The sequence below is a fragment of the Protopterus annectens genome, chromosome 8.part0 (assembly GCF_019279795.1).
Source record: "Protopterus annectens isolate FY-2018-M chromosome 8.part0, PAN1.0, whole genome shotgun sequence".
Taxonomy (NCBI): domain Eukaryota; kingdom Metazoa; phylum Chordata; order Ceratodontiformes; family Protopteridae; genus Protopterus; species Protopterus annectens.
In genome coordinates, this window is record NC_056741.1 from 1,913,550,177 (window position 1) to 1,913,572,351 (window position 22,175).

At 40.9% G+C, this 22,175-nt stretch overlaps 1 protein-coding gene across 4 annotated transcripts in view; it reads left to right on the plus strand.

Annotated features, from left to right (window-relative positions):
* NUP93 (nucleoporin 93) overlaps window positions 1-22,175 on the plus strand; it is a 1,122,661-nt gene that overhangs the window by 918,261 nt on the left and 182,225 nt on the right. For all 4 annotated transcript variants that reach the window (XM_044081412.1, XM_044081414.1, XM_044081413.1 and 1 more), the window contains 2 exons: window positions 10,065-10,230; window positions 20,737-20,830. In XM_044081412.1, the coding sequence (XP_043937347.1) occupies window positions 10,065-10,230; window positions 20,737-20,830 (260 nt within the window). The remainder of the gene's footprint in view (window positions 1-10,064; window positions 10,231-20,736; window positions 20,831-22,175) is intronic.

The window sequence follows — 22,175 nt, forward strand, 5'->3', positions numbered from 1 at the left end:
AGGAGTCTTGGGTTATGGTGCGGATGTCTTTTAGTGTATGGGGCTGCACAAATTAGGGTGGAGTCGTCAGCATATTGCACTAAAGACGTGTTAGGTGCGGATACAGTGAGCTGGTTAGGGAATAGAGAGAATAGGAGTGGCCCAAAGATGGAGCCTTGAGGAACCCATAAGGCAACTGGAAGAAGAGGGGAAAGTTGGTGTTGCCATTGGACTGCCTGCAGTGTACCTGATTAGGTAGCTTTGGAACCATGTGATAGTGGAAGAACTAAGGTTTAGAGTGGAGAGAATATTGATAAGCTTATTGCGGTTTATCATATCAAAGGCTTTGGATAAGTCCAAAAATATAGTTGATACAAATTGTTCTTTGTTTCTGTAGTGGCTAACTGTGTTAGTAAAGGACATTTGAGCTGTGGTGGTGCTGTGTAAGGGTTGAAAACCATGTTGGGCATTTGATAGTTTGTTTGTGAGAAGGTAGTCCATTAGGTGTGGATGACTCTAGAATCTTTGATAAGAGGGATAGAATGGTGATTGGGCGGTAATTCTGTGGAGTTCCCCCCTTGTGTAGTGATAGAATATAGGAGGTTTACCAAATAACAGGTGTATTACTCTCTGATATTGATCTGTTAATGAGTATGGCTACTGGGTGGGCTATTGCTTCAGCTGCTAATTGTAGGAATTCTCAGGGTAGGCTATCAGCGGTCAGGGTGTTTGGTGTGAGTTTTTGAAGAAGTTTTGTAATGGATTTAATAGATACTGGATGCAAGGTAAAGTGGAAGGTGTTATTTTGGGAGTTGATGGTATGTTGGGATGTTGAAGGGGTGGAGCTGCTGACTGCTTTGGGAGTTAGCAAGGGCTTGGATAGTTTCTGTGAAATATTTATTGAATTGGGTTGCTATGTTATCAGAATTGTTAGTTGTTGGGATAGGGGTAGCTGATTTACCTTGTTGAACTATGTTAACTGCAGCCCAGAATTTTGAGTGCTTTTGGCATGTTTATTCTGGATATATTGATGGTAGTTTATTTTGTCTGACTTAACTAGTTTCTTAGCTTTATTGTGCAGTTCTAGGAATTTTTGCCTAGTGATTTGGGTTTTGTGTTTGTGGAATTGTTCCCAAGCTTTGTCCCTGACCATGAGTAAGGATTTACATTCTTTAGTTAGCCAGGATGCATAATTAGCTTTTACTGTTAATAGATGTTCTTCGTTCCACATTGCTGCAGTCCTAACTATTGGGTAGTCCGCTGTCCAGTCGGCCCGAATACCAAAGTATAAGGCTGACGTCGGTCAGGGCGCATTAGACTGACGTCAGTATGTCAGGGTACTAATGCGCATGACCGACGCCATATCCCCAGTCTTTTTTGCCGCATGGTCCGATGCAGAAGCAGTTTTGCGAGTGCAGGTTGGCGTTCTGAAATTTTCTGAAGTCGGAGTTTCAGACCGAATCAAAGTTGGCTAAGTACCCCGTTGGGGAACATTTTGGTTTTTTCTTGCCTCAGTATTTAACCGGATGTCAGAAAAAGTGAATAACTGTATTTCTTGTGGGAAACAGATACCTCATAGGGATTACCATACCTTGTGTAAAGGATATTTTGGAGGCAGCTACTTGGAGTTCAGTGCATACTTTCTCTAAGCATTATCACCTTCCTCTCTACTCTAAGTCCAGGGCTGGTTTTGCCACAGCTATTTTGCAAGGCATGTTGTCAGCTCCTGCTTCTTTATGATTTGCCAGCCTCCCTTACCTCTGCTTTGGGATTCTACCCAATAGTTAGGACTGCAGCAATGTGGAACGAAGAACATAGTACAGTTTTGTACCTACCATAAATGTAGATGTTCGAGGATCCACATTGCTGCAGTCCAATTTACCCTCCCTCCTTCCCCTCTGTGTTTAGGGGTGGTTGTGTAGGTGAGGTTTTATGCTGATATTTTTGTATATATTGTACATATTTTTGGTGCAGGTATATTGGGCCTTGTCTTTTTAGGGTCTTCTGACATCTGGGGCAAGAAAAGACTGAGGATATGGCGTCGGTCATGCGCATTAGTACCCTGACGTACTGACGTCAGTCTAATGCACCCTGACCGACGTCAGCCTTATACTTTGGTATTCGGGCCGACTGGACAGCGGACTACCCAATAGTTAGGACTGCAGCAATGTGGATCCTCGAACATCTACATTTATGGTAGGTACAAAACTGTACTTTCTAGGGGGTGCGTGGTGGTTTAGTATTTCTAAGAAAGTTGTATTTAAGGAGTTTCCTGCCTCTTCAAGAGGTAGGTGTTTGAGAGTTCTGGTTACAACTTTGTAGAGAGGTGATGAAACTGTTGAGGCTGAAGTTTTTTTTTTTTTTTTTTTTATTTCGGACTAATTGAAAGGTAGTCTGAGTGATTTGGTAAGTACGGACTCTTAAGGAGAAAGATTGGCTGATGGACACTTAGGCTGTCGGACAGACAGCCTGACTGAGATGCGAGGGAGGGGTTGCTTACAAGAATTCAGTCTACGATGGATTGATGATTGGATGATTTATCAGTCCTTGTAGGGAAGAGATGAGGTGGGTAAATCCATGGAGGTTAATAGGGAATGATGGATTTTGCACTGAGCAGTTAAGCCAGTCAGTATTAGTCTCCCAACAGAATTGTTTCTTGAGGAAGAGAATTGGAGTTCCATTGTAGTAGATTTCCCAGGGTGGGAATGTTATTCCCTGGTGGGATATAACTGCCTATGATATTAATGTGTTTTGGGATTAATTTTTAGCTTGGCAAAGATAAGTTCTGCTTTGTCAAAGCCAGGAATGTTTAAATCTGAGTGGTCAAGTATTGGGTGACTTTTAAATAAGATTGCTACCTCTCCGCCCCTTTTATTGCACCTATCTTTACATAAAATATTATAGCCTGGAGCTGTTATTTCATTACTGTTATTGTCTGGTTTTAGCCATGTTTCAGTTAGTATTACAATGTCTGGAGGGTAAAGGGAGAGTAGGGCATGCAGGTCATGAACTTTATTTATAATTCTTACATTCATATTAAGGAAGAGATGGGAGGAATTGCTTTTGGGGTTGTTCAGTATGAAGGGGGTGGGACCAGGATTAGGGTGTATGTCACTGGAGCAATTAAGCTGTTTCAGTATGTATAAATAGAGTTTGACAAGCTTGTTTAGTAGTTTATCATGTTTATGAGAGGCGTAGGATACGTTTCTTATGAGAAGGAGTGCAAGTGGAAGTTCATGTGGCTGGTGCAGATGAGGCTTGGGGCTATGTTATAGTTTAGTCGTTTGTGATGGTGACCAATTGGTGATGTTTGCCATGGAGGGAGAATGTTGTCTTTCAGTAGAGTGTGGTATGAGGTGGGGGAGTATAGGAGTAGTAGCATTGAACTAGTGAGGGTTTTGAAGTAGGGTTGTGTGTAAGTATTTTTTTTTTTTTGTATGAAACATTTTTTGAAGGGGTGTCGATTTTTGTAGTGTGATGTGTGATAGGTATGTATAGAGTGAGGAGGAGAAGAATTGTCTTTGCAAAGCTTGATCTGGACATAGAGGAGGAATCAAGCTTATAATGCTTTGTAAACGTACGTACAGAGGACCAAGTTGCAGCTTCTAGAATTCAACCCTTTCAAAAAGGCGTAGATGAGGCTAATGTCCTGGTAGAGAGTGGACCTTAACTCTGCATGGAATAGTTTTGCTGTGGTGAATATAAGTAGTAGTAATAGCCTTAGACAATCATTTTGAAGTAGTCTGTTTTGACACAGGTTTTTCCTTTTTCCCTTTACAAGAAATGAGCAGTTAATCCAAAGATCTAAATGATTTTGTTTTTTTAAGATAGTACCAGAGTTGTCTGTGATCATTCAAAGTATGGAATATCCTTTCTCCCTTATTTTTAGGTTCAGGAATGCAAATGGGGAGACATGGTTTTGCTCAAAGTAAACTCTAATCCCACTTTAGAAATAAAAGCAGAATTATTTCTCAAAGAAACCATTTTCCTATGGAAAATGAGATTGGGTTTACCCTCCATAAGACCTTGCAGCTCAGTTCCCCTTGTTGCAGAGGTCAGAGGAATTAGTAAAACTATTTTTCGTGTTAATAAACCTCATGTCGGCCAGATCATCTGGTTCAAATGGAGGAAGAGTTAGCTTCTCTAACACAAAATTAAGATCCCAAGTTGGAGCCAATGGTTATCTTGGGTGCCTCTTAGGCAAAACCCCTTTCAAGAACACTTTGATATGAGACTGCATTGAAAGAGGGGCAGACATGCTGAAATGCTTGATAAATGAACCTTTATAGAGGAATAAGTAAGGCCAGTAGTCACAGTAACTAACCCTAGTATTGTAAAACCAGTGAACAAGCAGCCCTGAATGAGTGTTGGTTATGTTGCTGGCACCAACTAGAAACTCTTTTCCATTTGCTAATGTATGATTTTCTAGTAGTACGCTTTCTTGTCTTCAGTGGTACCTGCTGCTTGTCTTCAGTAAACAGGTGTCTTGAAAGGAATAAAGGCCCTGTCATCCATGCACTCAGATGAAAATGATTGATCTCAGGGTGCATCAAAAACACCCCTGTGCTATTGAAGATCAATGCTGGAGATGCCATACCAAGATAAAAGCAGATTGGCAGCATGTTTTTTATGAATGTATATGTCTCAATATGTACTGGAAATCCATTAACTATTTTTTCAGACTGTTTATAATGATAATTTTCAATTAACAAAGTCTTTAATTTTATTCAACTCTCCTATTCCAAACTGTGTACCAAAAAAAAGACACTAAAATCCTATGGTCACTATTGCCAATTTCACGTAAAATCATAACTATACACTGGAAAAATGAGGCTTCTCCTACGTTCAAGGAATTTGAGAATTTAACAACAGTTGCTCACACGGAAATATTAACAGTAAAGAACAGAACTAAAAGATCTACTTCTTACTATTACTCTTGGATGAAAGTACTGATAATACTCGAAAAGATCGAAGAAGATATATAATCTTATGTTTCTAACTTTATATAATATAAAATTTCAATGTTATTTGCATAGACACCAATGTAAATAGTTATATAATGGTTTGAAGTTAGTAATGTTTTAAAATTGTAAATATATTTATCTTTATTTCATGTAATGTTTCTTAAGACATCTTATTTGAAATAATAAAAAAATATTTAGTAAAAAAAAAAAAAAAACACCCCTGTTCTTGTATGAGTAGATCCAGTCTGTGAGGGAGCTTTTGATAATTGCCCCTGGCCATTTCCAAAGGAAAGAACCACCACGGTTTCCTGGGACAGAAGGGAGTCACAATGATGATCTTGGGGATTCCTTCCGAATATTCATAAGTACCCTGGATATTGGTGGAGAGGCATACAGGTACATTCCTAAACAAAGAAAAGGCATCTGTCTTCCTGGCATTCTTACATGGAGTCCCATAACAGAATCTTGCCTGATGATTGTTCAGAGAGGAGGCAAAGAGGTCTGCTTGATTAACTCCACACAGATGGATCAAATCTTGGAAGGCGACCTGATCTAGTTTCCATTCTTGAGGGTCTACCCTGGTCCTGCTCAACTTATATGCCATACAGTTTTGCTTTAATGGAATGTAGGATGCCTGTAGAGTGAGACAGGGCTGTGAAGCTATGGCCCCAAGCTTACTTGGCTAGTCTGCAAAGAGGATATGACGTGGCTCCTCTCTTGCTTGTTGATGCACCACATGCCTGTGGTATTGTCTGTAACCACTTGAAGAGATCTTTGGGACCAAAGATGGCTCAGAGAGTTGAGTGCCTTGACCAGAGCAAGCATCTCATTGATATTTGTGTTTGTCCTTGGTGTCCCACACCTCTTGCACTTTTATTTCTCCTGGAACTGCTCCCCAGGCAAAGTCTGAAGCATCTGTGGTTGACTGACTGCTTTGGAGTAGGAAAGTAGAAGGGGAGACCTGGATTTGAAGATGTCTGTTCTCTCCACCAAAAGATTTCTTTTCTGACAAACCCTAGCACTAGCATTTGAAAAGATAAAGGGTGCTGGGACCAAAGAGATTTCAGACAGCACTGTATCTTTCTCATATGGAGTGTTGCAAGGATATCATGCAAATCATAAATGCTACAAGATCTAAAATCCTGAGATAATTGCATCGCAATGATTGAAGTCTGAGGAGAAGACCTTAGGAATAGATCTAAATAAGGATCCTTTTTTTTTCTTATGAAAGAAAAGATCTTTGAACTGAAATGTCTAGTTGACTTTCCAGGAACACATCCCTGTGTGAGGGAATCAAGACAGACTTTCAAAATATTCTCTTGAAATCTCAACTTGTGTAAGACCTCTCACCCAAGAGAGATTCCTGACACTTTGGAAAAAAAAGACTCTGCAAAGGTAAGCAAGTTGTCAAAATATGGAAAAATGTGGATACCCTGTTGCCTGCAATGAGCTATAACTGGAGTTAGACACGTTTGAATAATGTTGGTGCAGTGGACAGTCCAAAGGGTAAGGCAGAGAAATGATAATATGATCCAGATACACACAACCTCACGAAACGCCTGAAGTCTGGATGAATAGGGATGTGATGATAAGCATCTTTTAAGTCTAGCATTAGAAGGAAATTTGAAAGACCAAGTAGAGGACAGGTTGTGAAGTGACATTTTGAATTTGGGCACTGTCACAAACAGGTTTAGGAAAGAAAGATCCAGAACTTGTCTCCAAGCATTTTTTCTTTGGCACTAGGAACATCCTTGAAAACCCTTCCCCACCTGGGGAGGAGGAATTGGCACAGTATATGATGAAGAACATGTGGAAACAAGAGTCTGATCTGAAACATGAAGAAAGATCCCCTGGAAAGGAGGAATTTCCTCCCACTGGTATCTGTAACCTTCATGAATGATTTTCAGATCTCGTTTTTCTGAAATGTTCTATTGGCAAAGAGAAGAATGGAGATTTAGACTTTCTGGAGCAAAAAAGGGGCTAGAGTGGGAGGGGGATCATAAGGTCTCTGGAATAGTCATTCAGACTTGCTGGGCTGTCATTGATTTTGTGGTGTTCAAGACTTCATTTTGGAACCTCCTTTCTTCTTAAACTTGTTTACCTGAATTTTGTTGAAACTGTTTGTTCTTTTTTTTGCCAAAACTGGATGAAGAGAGAAAAAAATTCCTTTGACAATTTTGGAAAAGGAGGGTTGAGGAGCTTATTGTATCAGCTTGCCTCTTTCGCACTTTTTGATCACCTATGAAGCAGAAGGGCCAAACACTAAATCTCTGTCCAAGGGAGAATTTAAAATATTTTTAACCTTATCTGGGAGGTTCTGAGACTGCAGCAATGCAAACCTTCTCAAAACAGTAACAGCAACCATAGTCCTAGAAGATGCATCAACAGTCATAGACAAACTGCAAACAAAGATAAGTGACCTGTGCAACAGAAGAAACTGTTATTTAATCAGATTCTTCCTTACAAGAATAAACTGCAGATAAAACATTCCTCATGCTTTCATGATTTGTTAGAACAGACCAGAACATTTCAACATTTAAAAAAATCAGTTCCAGAAGTATACGCTTTTCGCGTGCCTGTCAGTTTTTCCATCCATGAAAGAGTAGGATTGGAAATAACTAAGTGCTCAACAGCAGTGGGATCAAGTAAAGCTATAGCTGCTGGGTCATGTTTGGGAATAGTGTATAAAAACTTACAAGACTGAGTAACTTTATACATTCTAAGTATCTTTTTAGAGGCAGATGGCAACGGTTAGGAAAATTGCAGGCAATACACACACACACACACACACACACACACACACACACACACGCATCCTCTAAAGCTGATTGAATAGGAGGAATGGGTGTAGGTTCTGGAAAGTCATTTTAACAACTCATATTATTTTCTGAGGGACTAAGAAACCTCATTGTTCTCCCACTGAAAACAGTGACATTCTAGGAATAGTCATGGAGAAAGAGAACCCCCCCCCCCCCTCACAAGGAGAATCAGAAACTGACCTCCCCTCCGAGTCTGAATCAGCAGTCTGAGGGGAGGGGAACTATCCATCCTTGCATGAATTAAACCCTGAGCCAGAGCCATGAAACTACTCCTGTTCAAAGAAATTTGAGGAGGAGTAGATACATGCTTGGTTTTCTGCTTCTTTTTGACAGGAAAAATGGGGCCAATTGCATTAGTAAAGCAGCAGCTACCTTTCCAGGGATGGGCACAGCATTTTGACACACTGGGGAAGCCTTCCCTGCTCTTTCTCCCAGGACCGGCAAGACTGGCTCTCTCTTGCCCACTGAGTGGACCCCAGCAACCACACGATATGGCTAACCCCTAGTCCGTAATGGCTTGCTAGACCAGAGAGATCTGAGGTAAAATTTGAGTGGTCTAAGGTACAACAAAATGACCACAAGAGAGCCACCCATTTGCAGCTAAGGCAAACTGTCAACCTGCTTTGGTGGCAAAGGCTGTTTGCTTGATTTTTTTTTTTTGTGTCTGGAAGAAGCACTGACCATGGGACTAGCTCCATGCTCAAGCTGAAAATGGTGCCTGTTTTCCACAGAAGACAACCAGCAATTGTTTGTAAGCACTGCCAGTCCACCAACATTACTTTTTTGACCAATAAAACACAGAAAAAGCTCCACAGTAGAACAATATACACAATTTCTCCACAGAGAAAAAAAATGTTTTCATTTACTTTACACTAATTTTAAACTGACAGAAAAAAAGTGAGTGTGTGTTTAAAAGTGAGTTAGTCTGGAGGTAGTCCATTAAAACAAAGCACTCCTAGCTTTAAAATAACTGTCCTGAAGAGGAAAGTAATAAGACATCAACAAAGTTAAGAATATGGAGGGTTTTTTCCCCCAAAGGGAACTTATCTGCCCAGCAAAGAAAATCACAAGTTGACTGTCAGTCTTCGAAAGCCTCAGAGAAGTGTTCTCTTCTGTGGCATTAAAGGTCTGACGGGCTTCACACCCAAACTTGTGTTATAGTCAGCTCAGCTTGAGCTGCTTGACAGTTTTGGTGTATGGAAGGTGCCCTGAAGTTTTGGCAGCTGCCGGCTGTTATTTCCCTATAACCCATATAGCTAAGGTTACTGCAGCGATGATCAATATGATGAACGTGTACACCTATCCACCTGTCAAATCCAGTGACACCATCCAAGCTTGCCAAATGGACTAAGTGCATGTCCCACTGAAGGGGTGACCATCTAGAACTAAATGTCCTGTATTTCTTGGTTGAAGTCGATGTCCAGAATAGGATAGAAACTATTTGTCCTTTTCAGGCGCATGAACAGCTTAGAATAAACCTCTGTTTCCTCCACCAGCACTAGAACATAATCTGTATCTCCGGCTACAGTAGTTCCTCTGACGTGAACTGATCTATGAGTGAAACCATTCTGAGGAAGGTTGCCTATAAAAGTATATTGGTGTGTGTGTGTGTGCGTGCGTGTGTGAATTCCTGTCAAAAGATTGACAACTTAGTTGCCTGAACCTCACAGCGTTGATCCATTTCATTGAGCTGTAGAATCTTGGGGGGGCACACACACAACTCAACATTTCTGTAAGAGGGTACACACACCCCTACTAATTATATATACGAACTCTGAGGTCGCACTACAGACTAGTATGGGCAGTATCCCATTCCCCGCCTTTCTGCAATCTTAGACAACCAGCTACTGACATTCTTGGCACTGAAATTTCACTGTATGCTTGCAGTTACACAGTTCAGTGTAGCTCTTGATAAAGAGAGTGGGCGCATACTAGGAACGTATGAAAATCAATATCCGTACCATCCTTGATAAGAGACATGTTTGAAAACAGAGAATACAATTTAAAATACATGGTAGACCACTGTCAGAAAATGAGGCATCGTTTCACAGAAGGGATTATAGATTATTTGAACAGTGTTTTAGATACTAATTATAAATGACCTGATGGAATTAAGGAATGCATGGAGCAGTAAATGGGTAATCTTCATCTTATTCTGTACATAGTGAAATGTGTGGACTGTGTGTGCCAGTCAGCACTTGTCTGCCATTAAAATGTTTCCTGTGTGTTTTGTGTTTACTGCTTTCATGCATCTGTGTTTGCAGAGTGGTATAACATCATCATAATTTAATTTTCTTTTCAGATTGTCACCTAGTACTGAGAACAAGGTGCGCCTCCACTATAGACGTGCCCTCCGCGGTAACACAGATCCATATAAACGAGCTGTTTACTGCATTCTTGGCAGATGTGACATTGCTGATAATCACAGTGAAGTTGCAGATAAAACGGAAGACTACCTTTGGCTGAAGGCAAGTGTGACTGCATCATCATTATGCACAGAAGAGTTTCCTATGTTACTTCTCAGCTTGAAATTAATTAGACAGATGGGAAGGTTGTGGGAGGTGCAGAATTTTGCTTTTGTGTTTTAAAGTGCAATGTCAGTAATCTGCAGATGCACAGTTAGAGAATGACACTTACTTTGACAGCTTTATTACAGAGTTGGGAGTTGGTATAATGCTTAAGGTGTTTGCCTCAGAGTCACAAGGTACAGGCTTTGATTCTCACCTTTGAAAAGGGAATTGACTAGGGTTAAAATTGCTTACAGTGACAGCTAGCCACTAACCTATGAACCTATAACTGCTCCATCCATAATGGTCTGTGTTTCTGGTAGTGTGTTGTGTACTGTAATATGTACTAGATACGAACTTTTCTGCATTTTTTTCATTCTAAGCTTTGTCTTATTTTGGGGATTGATGCATACTGGAACACAGCTGCAGCATAGCTAAAACACTTTGTGACAGTGTGAGGGTTGTGTTGAGGCAGTGACTCCTTGTACAAGGTTTAACCATTTGAGGTATTTTTTTGTATTTCCATAAACCTGTGAGTGAGGACGTGCTGGTGATAATTTTGCATAAATAGGAACTGTAAAAAGACAAAGCAACACAAATCTTTCAGAATGCGTTTTCATACCTACTTTGGTATGAACATGAATCACTGTTATATTAGTGCTGTCTGTCAACTCCAAGGTCTAGGTATTAATTGGTCTTCAGGTACTCTCTGAATGTATTTCTACTTTCTCGTCTGGTTTGTTTTGGCCCTTGACCAAGACAGTAGCTTAAGGCCTTTGCGTCTTTTCTTTGAGCAGCGAATCTCCTTACAAACTTGAGCTCCTCTTCTATTCCATAATCCCATCCCCTGAGGTGATACTCCAGATCCATTTCTGCCTTTGCAGCCTTGACATCTCTCAAGTGAACTTGGATTCTTGTGGCTAGAATTAGCGGTTTCTTTCACAGATAAGCAAATTGTGTGACATTTTGCTGTTTTTTGTCTTCTAACATTAACACTCCCTCTCATTTCATTACTAATTTTCCTTATCTTAATATCTTGACTTGTGTGGTTACTTTAGCTTTGTTCTGTTTAAGTGTATTGATGGATAAAGACCCCAGACCAGCATTTCAAAAGCGCAAAACATGTGGACATAAGTTTCCCCCGATGAGATGTGTGTGATGAGCTAGGTAACGGGGCATCTGCCAAAACAGCTATGTTATCTGTGAAAATGTTAGCTCCCAAACTTTATCTTACAGTAAAAATAAGTTTGTATTGAAGGGGGTTTCGCCCTTCAACCTATCACAGGATTCAGGTAAGTCTGCCAAAATTCCAAGACCTGGGGGGGTGCAAGTTGGAGGCTTTTCATGTGGCTCTTATTTTCTTCTCAACCAGTCCTAATCTTCACTTAGAAACCTACAGGTCCTTTTGGCGCCTACCCCTACTGATTGGGAGGAGATGATGTCAGCCTTTGTAAAGGCTCAGTTTCAATATGGTGTTTTAGCCCACTTTTGCCAGTAGTGATGGAACTGACACCATCTACTGTGACTTCTCCTTCGGTGTCGGAACTTGCTATGGAAGTTTTTGTGTCAACAATCTGCAGTTCAAAATTACCTCTTCCCCATAAAGATCATGTGTTACAGCTGTTAAATCCCCTTGGTTTACTCCAGTTATCGTAACCCTAATCAGAGAGGCACAGAGTGAAAAAGATGGAAAAGGACTTCCTTAAACAGTAAGCTTCACTTAAGTTATTCAAAACACAGAAAAAAATGTAGAATTGCTACAACTGCAGCTAAAGTAATATATGTAAAGAGCAAGCAAAATACTGTCAGATGACCATAAAAAAATTGACATAACAAATAACTCACAATCCCACGACCGCACTATCAAGCCTAAAAATTAAACTTGATCCTAGTTGCACTATCAAACCTAAAAATTCAACTTGATCCTAGTTGCACTCTTGTCAGTGAGGCAGCATTGTTTCTCCCTACTCAAGTAGTTGAGAGGAATGGGTACAGGTGTTTTTTGTGCAACCATGTGTAACCGTGACAGGGAGCTATAATAAACCTAACCCTAAAATGCCTCTGACTTGCAGCCTGGAAGATAAATTGATCTGCAATTAGAATCTTTTGTTCCAGAGATGGAGATTATCAGGGAGGCTAAGAAGGATACCACAAGGAAATCCTACCTGCCAGAATGAATCAGATTCTATATTTGATGCAGAGACAGTACATTCTTCAAAGGGTGCCACAGTTCAACAAGCCCTCTTTTATCTTATTTTAAGTTGAGGTTTCAGCCTGTTAATTTCTGCCAGCAATTTCAGTCTGCTTGCCACTAGAGTTGACATTGGCAACCTCTTAAGAAAGCAATTCTTAAGAGGTATTTCATTTGAGACCACAGCGGAAGCCAGTGCCTCCCTTAAAACCTGAATTTCATTTTGGAAAAACTGACGCTTACTTCCTTTGATCCTGCAGGCTTACTCCAGCGACATTTACACTTAAAAATACTGTTTCTAATGATCATTATGTCTACTAGAAGGATCTCACAACTGCAGATCTGCACGTGCACAATATTACATAAAGACATAGTGAAATTTAGCACCAGTCCTTTATGTATGCCAAAAGTGGTCTTGTATGTTTTCTCAATCAGACCATTTAGCTATCTTATTTTTTCCCACATACTCAAAAAAAAAAAAAGTAGAGAGAAATCTTGCACATTTTCTGTACACACAGACAAAGAGGTTATTTTATACAGACCAAAAGATCTCGGGCACCGGTGCTGTGGCAAATGGATGTGAATAGCCGTGTCCATGGGGGGGGGGGGATGTGCACAGGGCGTACACACCACAGTGAGATTTCACTGGATGGGACTGCAGAAACCACCATGAAGCACTTCCAAGGGGAGGCTGTTTTTTGATGTCAGTGCCTTTTGGAAGTGAAGAACAGATACCCCCACTTGTGAGGTGTTACTGTACATATGCTAGGGTTAGATATGTAATTAGGGAAAACACTCCTGGCTACAGTATGATGTAGCCCTAGGACACCTTCATCTCCTCAGTAGCCCCAACCCCTACTAGAGGTTTTCCAGGGTAGGCCAAGAAGGATAAGTAGAACTAATAGTCAAGGAGAGACGTTGGGATTGACTGAGTAGCTAGCCGAAGAAAAAAAAAAAAGTGTTAAAAAAGTGTCAGTTGCACAACCAAACTATTTGTATCCCTCATTCCAGGCAAACAAGGGAGTCTAAACAAACCTTGTCCAAGTGAGTAGCAGGTTGTGGTGGCTTTTGTAATGACCTCCATCCTGAAGCTTTAAAAGAGCAGATTAAATTGCCTTCCATAAGAACAACTTTTGGCACAGCTTACTTTTTTTATAAATGTGTCCAGCACAAAATATTTGTACTTACCACAGTGATTGTCCTTGTTTTTGTCCCTCTCCATCTGTCTCAATTGGGTGGGTATTCCAACCTTGCAGCAGATTTGAGCCAAAAAAACTTTTCTTACAGATACTTCTTCAGAGCCGGAGCTGTCTCCAATGATGCTATGAGGTTCCTGATTGCCTCAGACTGATTCTGTCCAAAAAATGGATACCGTGAACACACTGTTTCAAGGCTATTTCAGAGGCTAATTTTGATATAAAGGAGAGAGGTGATCTGAGAAAGACCCTGTCTTTGTGAAAGATAGGAAAAATGCTAGGAGTAAGGCTTCAAGCATAGGTCTACTAGGTACCTCCAGAAAAGAAAGTGACTGTATAGGAACAGAGAAAGAAGGGAGGACATCAAGATGTATGGTTAGGGATAAGAAGAAATTTTACAATAAAATTATCAAGAAGACGTTTATGAAGCTTGGCGTCACTGCTGTGGCAGTATGGTGATTTTTGCCCAAGAAGTACGTAATTCCATTTACAACACTGAGCTGGATGGCATGGCCTACACTAACCACGTGAGGCACACTGGATATAGGAGCAAGGGTTTTTGTCCACGTGCTTTTTCTAATTAGTTTCATGTGTTTACCCCTTCAGCTGATTTTCCTGTGGAAACTTATGCTGAGATGTAAATTATTGCTGCGTGAGGCTGGGGTCTACTGACACGATTAGGATCTTTAACCCCAGTTCCTCCTGGTTGCCCATTATAGATTATCACTATTGCAGAAAAACAGAGCCTAGTAATGCTGCACAAAAATGTATAAAATGTGAGGGCAGATATGAGTCAGTCATTTCCTGTTATAATTAGTACTTCCACATTTTACCTTTTTCACTGTTGGTGCAACACCTTTCTTTTAATATAGTTACTATTTTTATTCAGATGTAAAGCAGTTGCTGGTGTGTATTGTATGAACTCATTTGGAAATGGAAGGCATTGTGACAGCACTGTATCCTCATTTGCAAACCTGGCAGTTTAACTTGAAAGATAAATCTGTATGGCTGTTGGTGTGAAACCCTTTTCTCTCTTTACTGGAAATTCATCCACCTTTACTTGGCCATCCTCTGTTTTCTGTTCATTGTACACATGCACACATACACACACACACACACACACACACACACACACACACACACACACACACACACACACACACACACACACACACACACACACACACCTCGAGTGCTAAGAATGGGTCCAGCTCCTCCATGACCCCGAACTGAGTAATGTGCATTTCAGTGAAAGAATGCATGCATGTACAGTTCTGCATTTAAATGTCAACTTAAAAAAGAAACAGACCTATTTCCCAGATGTGCGACAATGTTATGTTTATGCAACATCAGATCACATAGTACAGTCTGCACTTCAGTATATTACTTAGACATCCAGTCATACATTTCCCCCTACTGTGTAACCTATATGAGTTGCATTTCAGGGTGATACAGGTCTTGCAATAATGGGGGGAATAGAAAATAATTTGTGATTGTGGTGGCCAGGCTTCTTGATTGCCAAAAGAACATAAGCTTGAACATCATATTTGTGAACTTTCTATATAGTTGTGCTGTTACTGGTGGATAGAATCACATTAGAGACCCAGGACAGAGTGCTGCTCACTATATTTTTATCTATGACTGCATAACTGTTAGCTGAGGTCCCTTCTCACTGATGTATTTTTCCAATTGGCCCAGTATCTGCATATACTAGTAGTTGGTTCAAGACATATTTTCCTGTATGCAGTAGCTATTTGCTCAGTTTGTTTTTTGTAATCTTTATAATATATCTTTACCATCTCAAAAGTGCTTACTCCTCTCTGTACTCTTCTTTTCTAGACCTAACACCACTCTTAAGTATTCAACTACGGTACCACCTTTATCATTCTTATAAGAAAAGCCCAGTCCGAGTCTGAACTGTCTGCAAACAGCTAAAGTTAACTTTTAGTGTGTGTCTACCTGTTTGAGCCAATATTCATTATCCCCTGGAGAGCACTCTGCTTTGGCTTGTAAGCAGTACCCCCACCACACACACTCCTCTTCCATTTTCTCTCTTATTCCCTTCTGTTAGCAAATAGTATCCATAACTGATCAAATACTGTGTGTTTAATTTAAATTGAGACCACAGTAGCCTACTGATACAAGGCTATCATGTTTTTCCACCTAAGGAATGGTTAAGAAATGACTTACAGCTTCAGAGCAGTCCTTGGTCAATTCTGATTGTTTCTTAAACACAAACTTGTCTTTGCTTTGGCTCATTAGCAGCAGTACAAAAGAACTGCCTGCTCACACCCTTGTTCTCCCCCTCCCTGTTTATTAACTTAAGCCAATCCCAAAGTTAATAAGTATTACCTGTGGCAGGTACCATTTTTAATACTACAACCACCCTTTGAGCACCTTATGCTCAGCTCTGCCATAAAACTTATTAAAACTGCCTGAACTGGGGCACAGATAACTGATAGTTTGTGGAAATACAGGGTGCCTACCGGAGTCTCCACATTCACTATCATATGTTCTTTTATCAGTTTACTCTGTTAACTGATTGTTTCCAGCCCCCTCATAAGAGCAACTAACAGGGTCTCTACCCGCTTCACTCCCCACCCTGCCCCCTATTTTGTCCCACCCCCAGTGGTCCTACCTTTATTACACTCACAAACCCCTCCCATCTTTCCAGTAGCTAACCACAGCACTAAACCCAACACTACCTCCTCCATCTTCCCACTACTATCACTCCTCCTCAGCTAACATGTATAAGCATACCATACCTATGCTCACTGTATGTACTCTCCTTGCATATCTTACATCTTACCAAAACTCGATCATTCCCAAACTCAACCACTACCACTGTACTACTACTCACACCATCACTCATGTCTCACCCTCACGCAGCTCCCCTCCCACCAACTCAAGAACCATCCCTATGCACCCCCCGCATATTCTATCAACTATATTACTCAAACATAAAGCATCCCTACAACTTAATATAGTAACCCTCCCACCATACCTATTAACCACAGAGCACAATCATAAAGTTTCCCTAATAAACACATTCAAAAACTGAGAAAACTAATAACCTCATGCATATCAAAACTAGTCCTAAGTGGAGACACCCACCCCAACCCTGGCCCTACCATCTCCAATCCCACTCCTCATAATCGGACTAGAAACCACAACTTCTCCCATATCACAGCCAATAGAAAGCCAAGTGACTTCCTTCTACTAAGCCTAAATATTAGAAGTATATCCAACAAAGTCCATGAACTCCATGCCATCATAGACTTGTACTCCCCAGATGTAGTCATCCTGACAGAAACCTGGTTAAAATCTCACATTACCAGTGAGCAAATCCTCCCTACTGGTTACGGCATACTAAGAGTAGACCGGCTAAACAAGAAAGGAGGCGGTGTAGCTATAATATTTAAAAAGCATCTGAACATCCAGATCTTAAAGTCATCAGCTCCACAAATAGGCAATGAAGAAATAATATATACCAACCTCAAAATAAAACCATCAACAAAATTGGATGCTACTTCCCACCTGGCCAAAACATCCCTCCATTAGAAAACCTCCTCAGCTGGTCTACCCACCATCTCCTCCAAGAAACTATAATTTTAGGTGATTTCAATATTGACTGGCAATCCTGTTCTGGCAACCATCCAGCCCGTCATGTAAACCATCATGGCTTCACCCAACTAGTCCAGTCGCCAACCAGGATAAATAAAAACTCCAACGAGCACACTACCCTGGAGATTGGATACTAGTCAGTAAGAGACCCAGTCATATATTGCAGACTGCTTATTAGGTAGCCTCAGTGATCACTCCCCAACATTCCTACTTAAAAAATACATATACCAAGCTAAACCTGTCATCTACCATTAAATACGTAAAAAACTAGACTTTAACCCACTCACATTCATCTCATCTTTCAAAGGATGTAACTGGCATCCTCTAAAGTACCTCAGTCTTGATGACGCAGTTGAATTTTTTAATACTACCTTCCTACGCATCCTTAATTACCATGCCCCCATAAGACTTTCCAGAACCAAAGCACAACCCTCCCCATGGCTACAGAAAACCAGTAAGTCAGAATTGAAAAACAGGGATAAAGCCTGGGAGCACTGGCGCAAAACCAAAACCCTCTCAACTATACAGAAATTCCTAGAACTACACAATAGAGTCAAAAAGCTAATAAAACAGGACACATTCCAATACTACCAGTCTGCCCTGGACTCCTCCCAGCACAACCCCAAATATTTCTGATCCTCCATAAACTCCATCCTCCACCCAGGTAAAGTCAGTACCCCTCATCCTAACATCACTCACTCCTCCGAAAATATTGCTACCTCATTCAACACACACTTCACACAAACCATACGATCACTAGCTAAACAACACAACCCCCCCCTCCAACCCACACTTTCAACTAGTAATCTCCCCACTGCCTTTTCTTTTTCTCCTGTACCTATCTCCAACATAAAAAAAACTCTTAACTAAACTTAAGCCCACCAAATTAGCAGCAGACATCCTCCCAAGTGAATACCTACAAATCGCAGCTGATGCTCTGGCCTACCCAGTGTCCATCTTGATTAACCAATCTCTGTCAGAAAGTTACGTTCCCACACTATGGAAAGTATCACACACAATTCCTCTCCACAAAGGCGGCTCCTCCACAGAACTAACCAGTTACCGCCCCATAGCTATTCTCTCTCCACTCTCCAAAATACTAGAGAGATGCATTCACTCTCCGGTCTCAGACTACCTCCTTACTAACAACCTCCTTTCCAATACTCAGCATGATTTCCGACCAAACCATAGCACCACCACAGACTTGCTCTCCTTTACTAACACTATCCTTCAGCATAAAAACAATGGTTGTCTCTCTTCTGCTACTTTCCTAGACATATCTAAAGCATTTGACATGGTCCCACACAAACAACTCATCTCTGTCCTCAATAACCTATCCTTCTCTCAATCAGTCACCAACTGGTTTCAGAGTTACCTGTCTGACCGCCAGCAATCCGTTGTATGGCAGAATGACATATCTCCCCAACTACCTGTCTCTATAGGGGTTCCCCAAGGATCCAGCCTTGGATCTCTACTCTTTGCTATTTTCACCAATAATCTAGCCTCTGCCACCAAACATGACACACTCCTACAATACACAGATGACTCAACCATCATCTGCTCAGCTCAGTCCCTACCCCAACTGCAAAAAGTCACACAGGAAGCCTTTTCCTCTGTTGAAACTTGGTTATCCGATGCCCAATTAATACTCAACCCAAACAAAACTAAACTACTCCTCTTCCAACCCACCAAACATACTCAAAATAACTCTCACTTTAACATCACAGCAAAAGACAATACCACTATACACCCAACAGAACACACCAAATTGCTAGGAGTGGAAATAGACAATAAACTAAAGTTTGGCATTCACATATCCATGACCATAAAAAAGTCCAAAAAACACTAGGAGAGTTATACAAAAATAAGCAACTTTTCACCAAAGCAGCAAAGATTTCAGTAGCAAATTCCCACCTTATCTCCACCCTACTTTATGCCTCTCCAATATATACCAAACGAAGGCAATGCGATCTAAACAAGCTTAGAGACCTGCTACAAAAAAATCGCCAAATTCGCCACAGGGGTATCCTACTGTAGTCACCACTGTCTCTTACTTGCTGAACTGGGCTGGCTTGAACTTCCTCACCTCCTTCAATAGTATCAACTCACACTCGCCCACAAACTAGTAAACCATCCACTAAATGTCCCATCCCTCCAGAATCTACTCCAACCCTATCACACCACTAGACCACTAAGATCCAGCAACAAAACTCACTTGCAGATCACTAATGCCAATAACTCTGCTGGTGAAGCACCATTCTCTTGCACCATAGCCAAATTATGGAACTCCCTCCCACCCACAATTACCTCCGTACCATCATGCACCCACTTCAAAACTTTACTAAAAGCGCACCTAAAAACATGCTGGCTATGCCCTTGCAACTCCCACTCTAATATCACCCACCACATCGACCCACTACCTTTCTTTCCACCCCACTAACTACCTTGATTATAGCAAGCTCAGATGCTCATAAGCCTATTACTTATACAGCAGGAACTTCTTATTGTAACAATTGTTAATGTCTGTTATGTACTTCGTAGATGATAAAGATTCTAGTTGTCTACTGTTGTACTATGTTCTTCATCTGTAACTATGTTTGTAATTGTTAATTGCTATGTTAATCATTGTTAATTGCTATGTAAATTCAAAGTAATGGGTCTATATCAGAACATTGAAGTATTAAAACTTCAAATGTTCTGATATCAAACACTATTCAGCGAACACTAAGAATAGCGAAGCTGCAGAACAGCAAATTCTTTCCTTGGGAAAGAATTTGGTTGGCTGTTTCTGTGGCTTCACTATTCTTAGCGCTGTGGTGGAAAGTTACGGGTTGGGTTCAGGTAAGTGTGCGATTGTTTGTAGGTTAGGATTAGGGGCGTGTTAAGTGAGTTAGGGTTAGGGTGCGGATTAGGCGTGTGTGCGATAGTGACAGACTTTAGGGTTAGGGGCGGTTTAAGTGAGTTACGGCGCGGGTTAGGTGAGTGTGCAGTAGTGACGGACCTTAGGGTTTGGGTTAAGCTAAGTGGGTGGATAGTGTATGTTTAGATTAGTGTAGTGTTAGATGTAGGAATTTAAGTGTATGTGTGTGGTTGCTGTTTGTTTGATGTGCTTGTGTTGTGTGTATGTGTTTCGGAGCAGCAAATTTTTTCCATGGGAAAAAATTCGCTGTTCTGAATTTTCGATATTTTCATGTTTAGATGTTTTGGGGCCGATGAAATAGCATTCGCTATTTTAATCTTTCGATAACGTGATATAAACGCAATGTAACTACTGTCTGTATATTTTAACTGTGGAGCTTTTCTCCCTTGGCCTCTGCTGAAAATGGACCTACATCCAGGCGGACACCCCCGTCAATAAATAAATAAAACTTATAATTGAGTAATTCTTTCAGCATCTCTTTTTGTCTGTTTAGCAGTCTTCTGTATGTTGTAACATTTTTTTTTCTTTATTTGTAGCTTAACCAGGTGTGTTTTGAAGAAGATAGCAGTAGTTCCCCTCAGGACAGACTAACATTGCCACAGCTTCAGAAACAGCTCTTGGAAGATTATGGTGAGACAAAAGAATGGTGTTTGTTTTATTTATAGACCTCATGTATCGGACTTTACTCCTGAAAGCCACACAACCTGGCTCATATTTGCATTTGTAAGAGTATGTCTTCCCGGATAAACATTATCATCTAGGTTTCTTGGCTTAAGATAAGTCCAAATTTATTTTGTTACATCATTCCTTTCTTTTTGTTGCCTATATTACCTCCTTGCCAAAGACAAATACTGGTGTTTACATGCCAAAAGAAAACTCAACAGTCAGAAAAAGAATGAAATCTGCATGTTGTGGTGACAACAGATCACTAAGTCAGACAGTTCTGTGTGTACTGGCAATTTTTGTGTTGTTGCAGTGTTGCTTACTGCCATTCCTGCCCATCATTCAACTATCAGACAGCTTAATTGAAGCTCGAGGCTTTATACACTGCATGCATCCAATCAAAGATATGACAGTATGAAAGGAATTGTTGGGGGCCACGTCATCTGAAGTGGAGAGCAGGCTAAAGGACCATACCTTTCAGGATGCCATCCCTAGTGAGAACAGGTGCAAGTGTCTAAAAATTTACAAGTAAATGTTAGATGCCTATGTTATCCTTTGAGTTCACCTAGGGCATGGTATATTATTGCTACCCAACTTTAGTGACATTAATATCCAGTGTGAGGTCAGCATGTGGGTCACTAACTGCTGGGGTTAGTCTGACTCGTAATATGGCACAACCTAAGCTCTTGTCTAGGAACCTTTGGTGGAATTAAAGCCTGAGCTGCAGTCACAGCTTCTCCATGGCGTCTGTCATTGCTGTGACAATAAATATGGACTCAGGCTGCCCTAATTTCAGGTACAAGGAGGATAACAGTCCCAGTGAATGTGTACCCAGGGCCTTTTCAGTTGAAATCTGTCATGTGTAGACATAAGTGGAACTCCCACAGCTCATGTCAGTACTAGGAGAGCAGTGATTCGAAGTTCCTCATGAGGCGAGGCAGTCATCAGCACCAGGTCTATGCAAGAGCAGCATCTCTAGGACTAAGATTCAGAGGCTAAGTCAGAGCTAGGGTCTCTTTGAAGGTAAGTCCATTGTTAAAAAATCATTGTAGTTCCCACAGGTGCTCAGCTCATCCTCTGCTAGAGTGGGCATGGGTCTATACATGTTCTCCTCTTCGGAAGAAGATGATGAGGCTGGTTAATAAAGGCACATCCACAGTCCTTAACTCATTCTCTCCAGTGGAGCTCAGGAAGTTTGCACTGTAACGTCCAATGAACGGAGCCTAAATCTTTTGACACAATCAAATTATGTCCTCATATTTCAAATGAATGTTCTTGTATCTGGAACCATAGGGACTATGAAAAAAGTGTA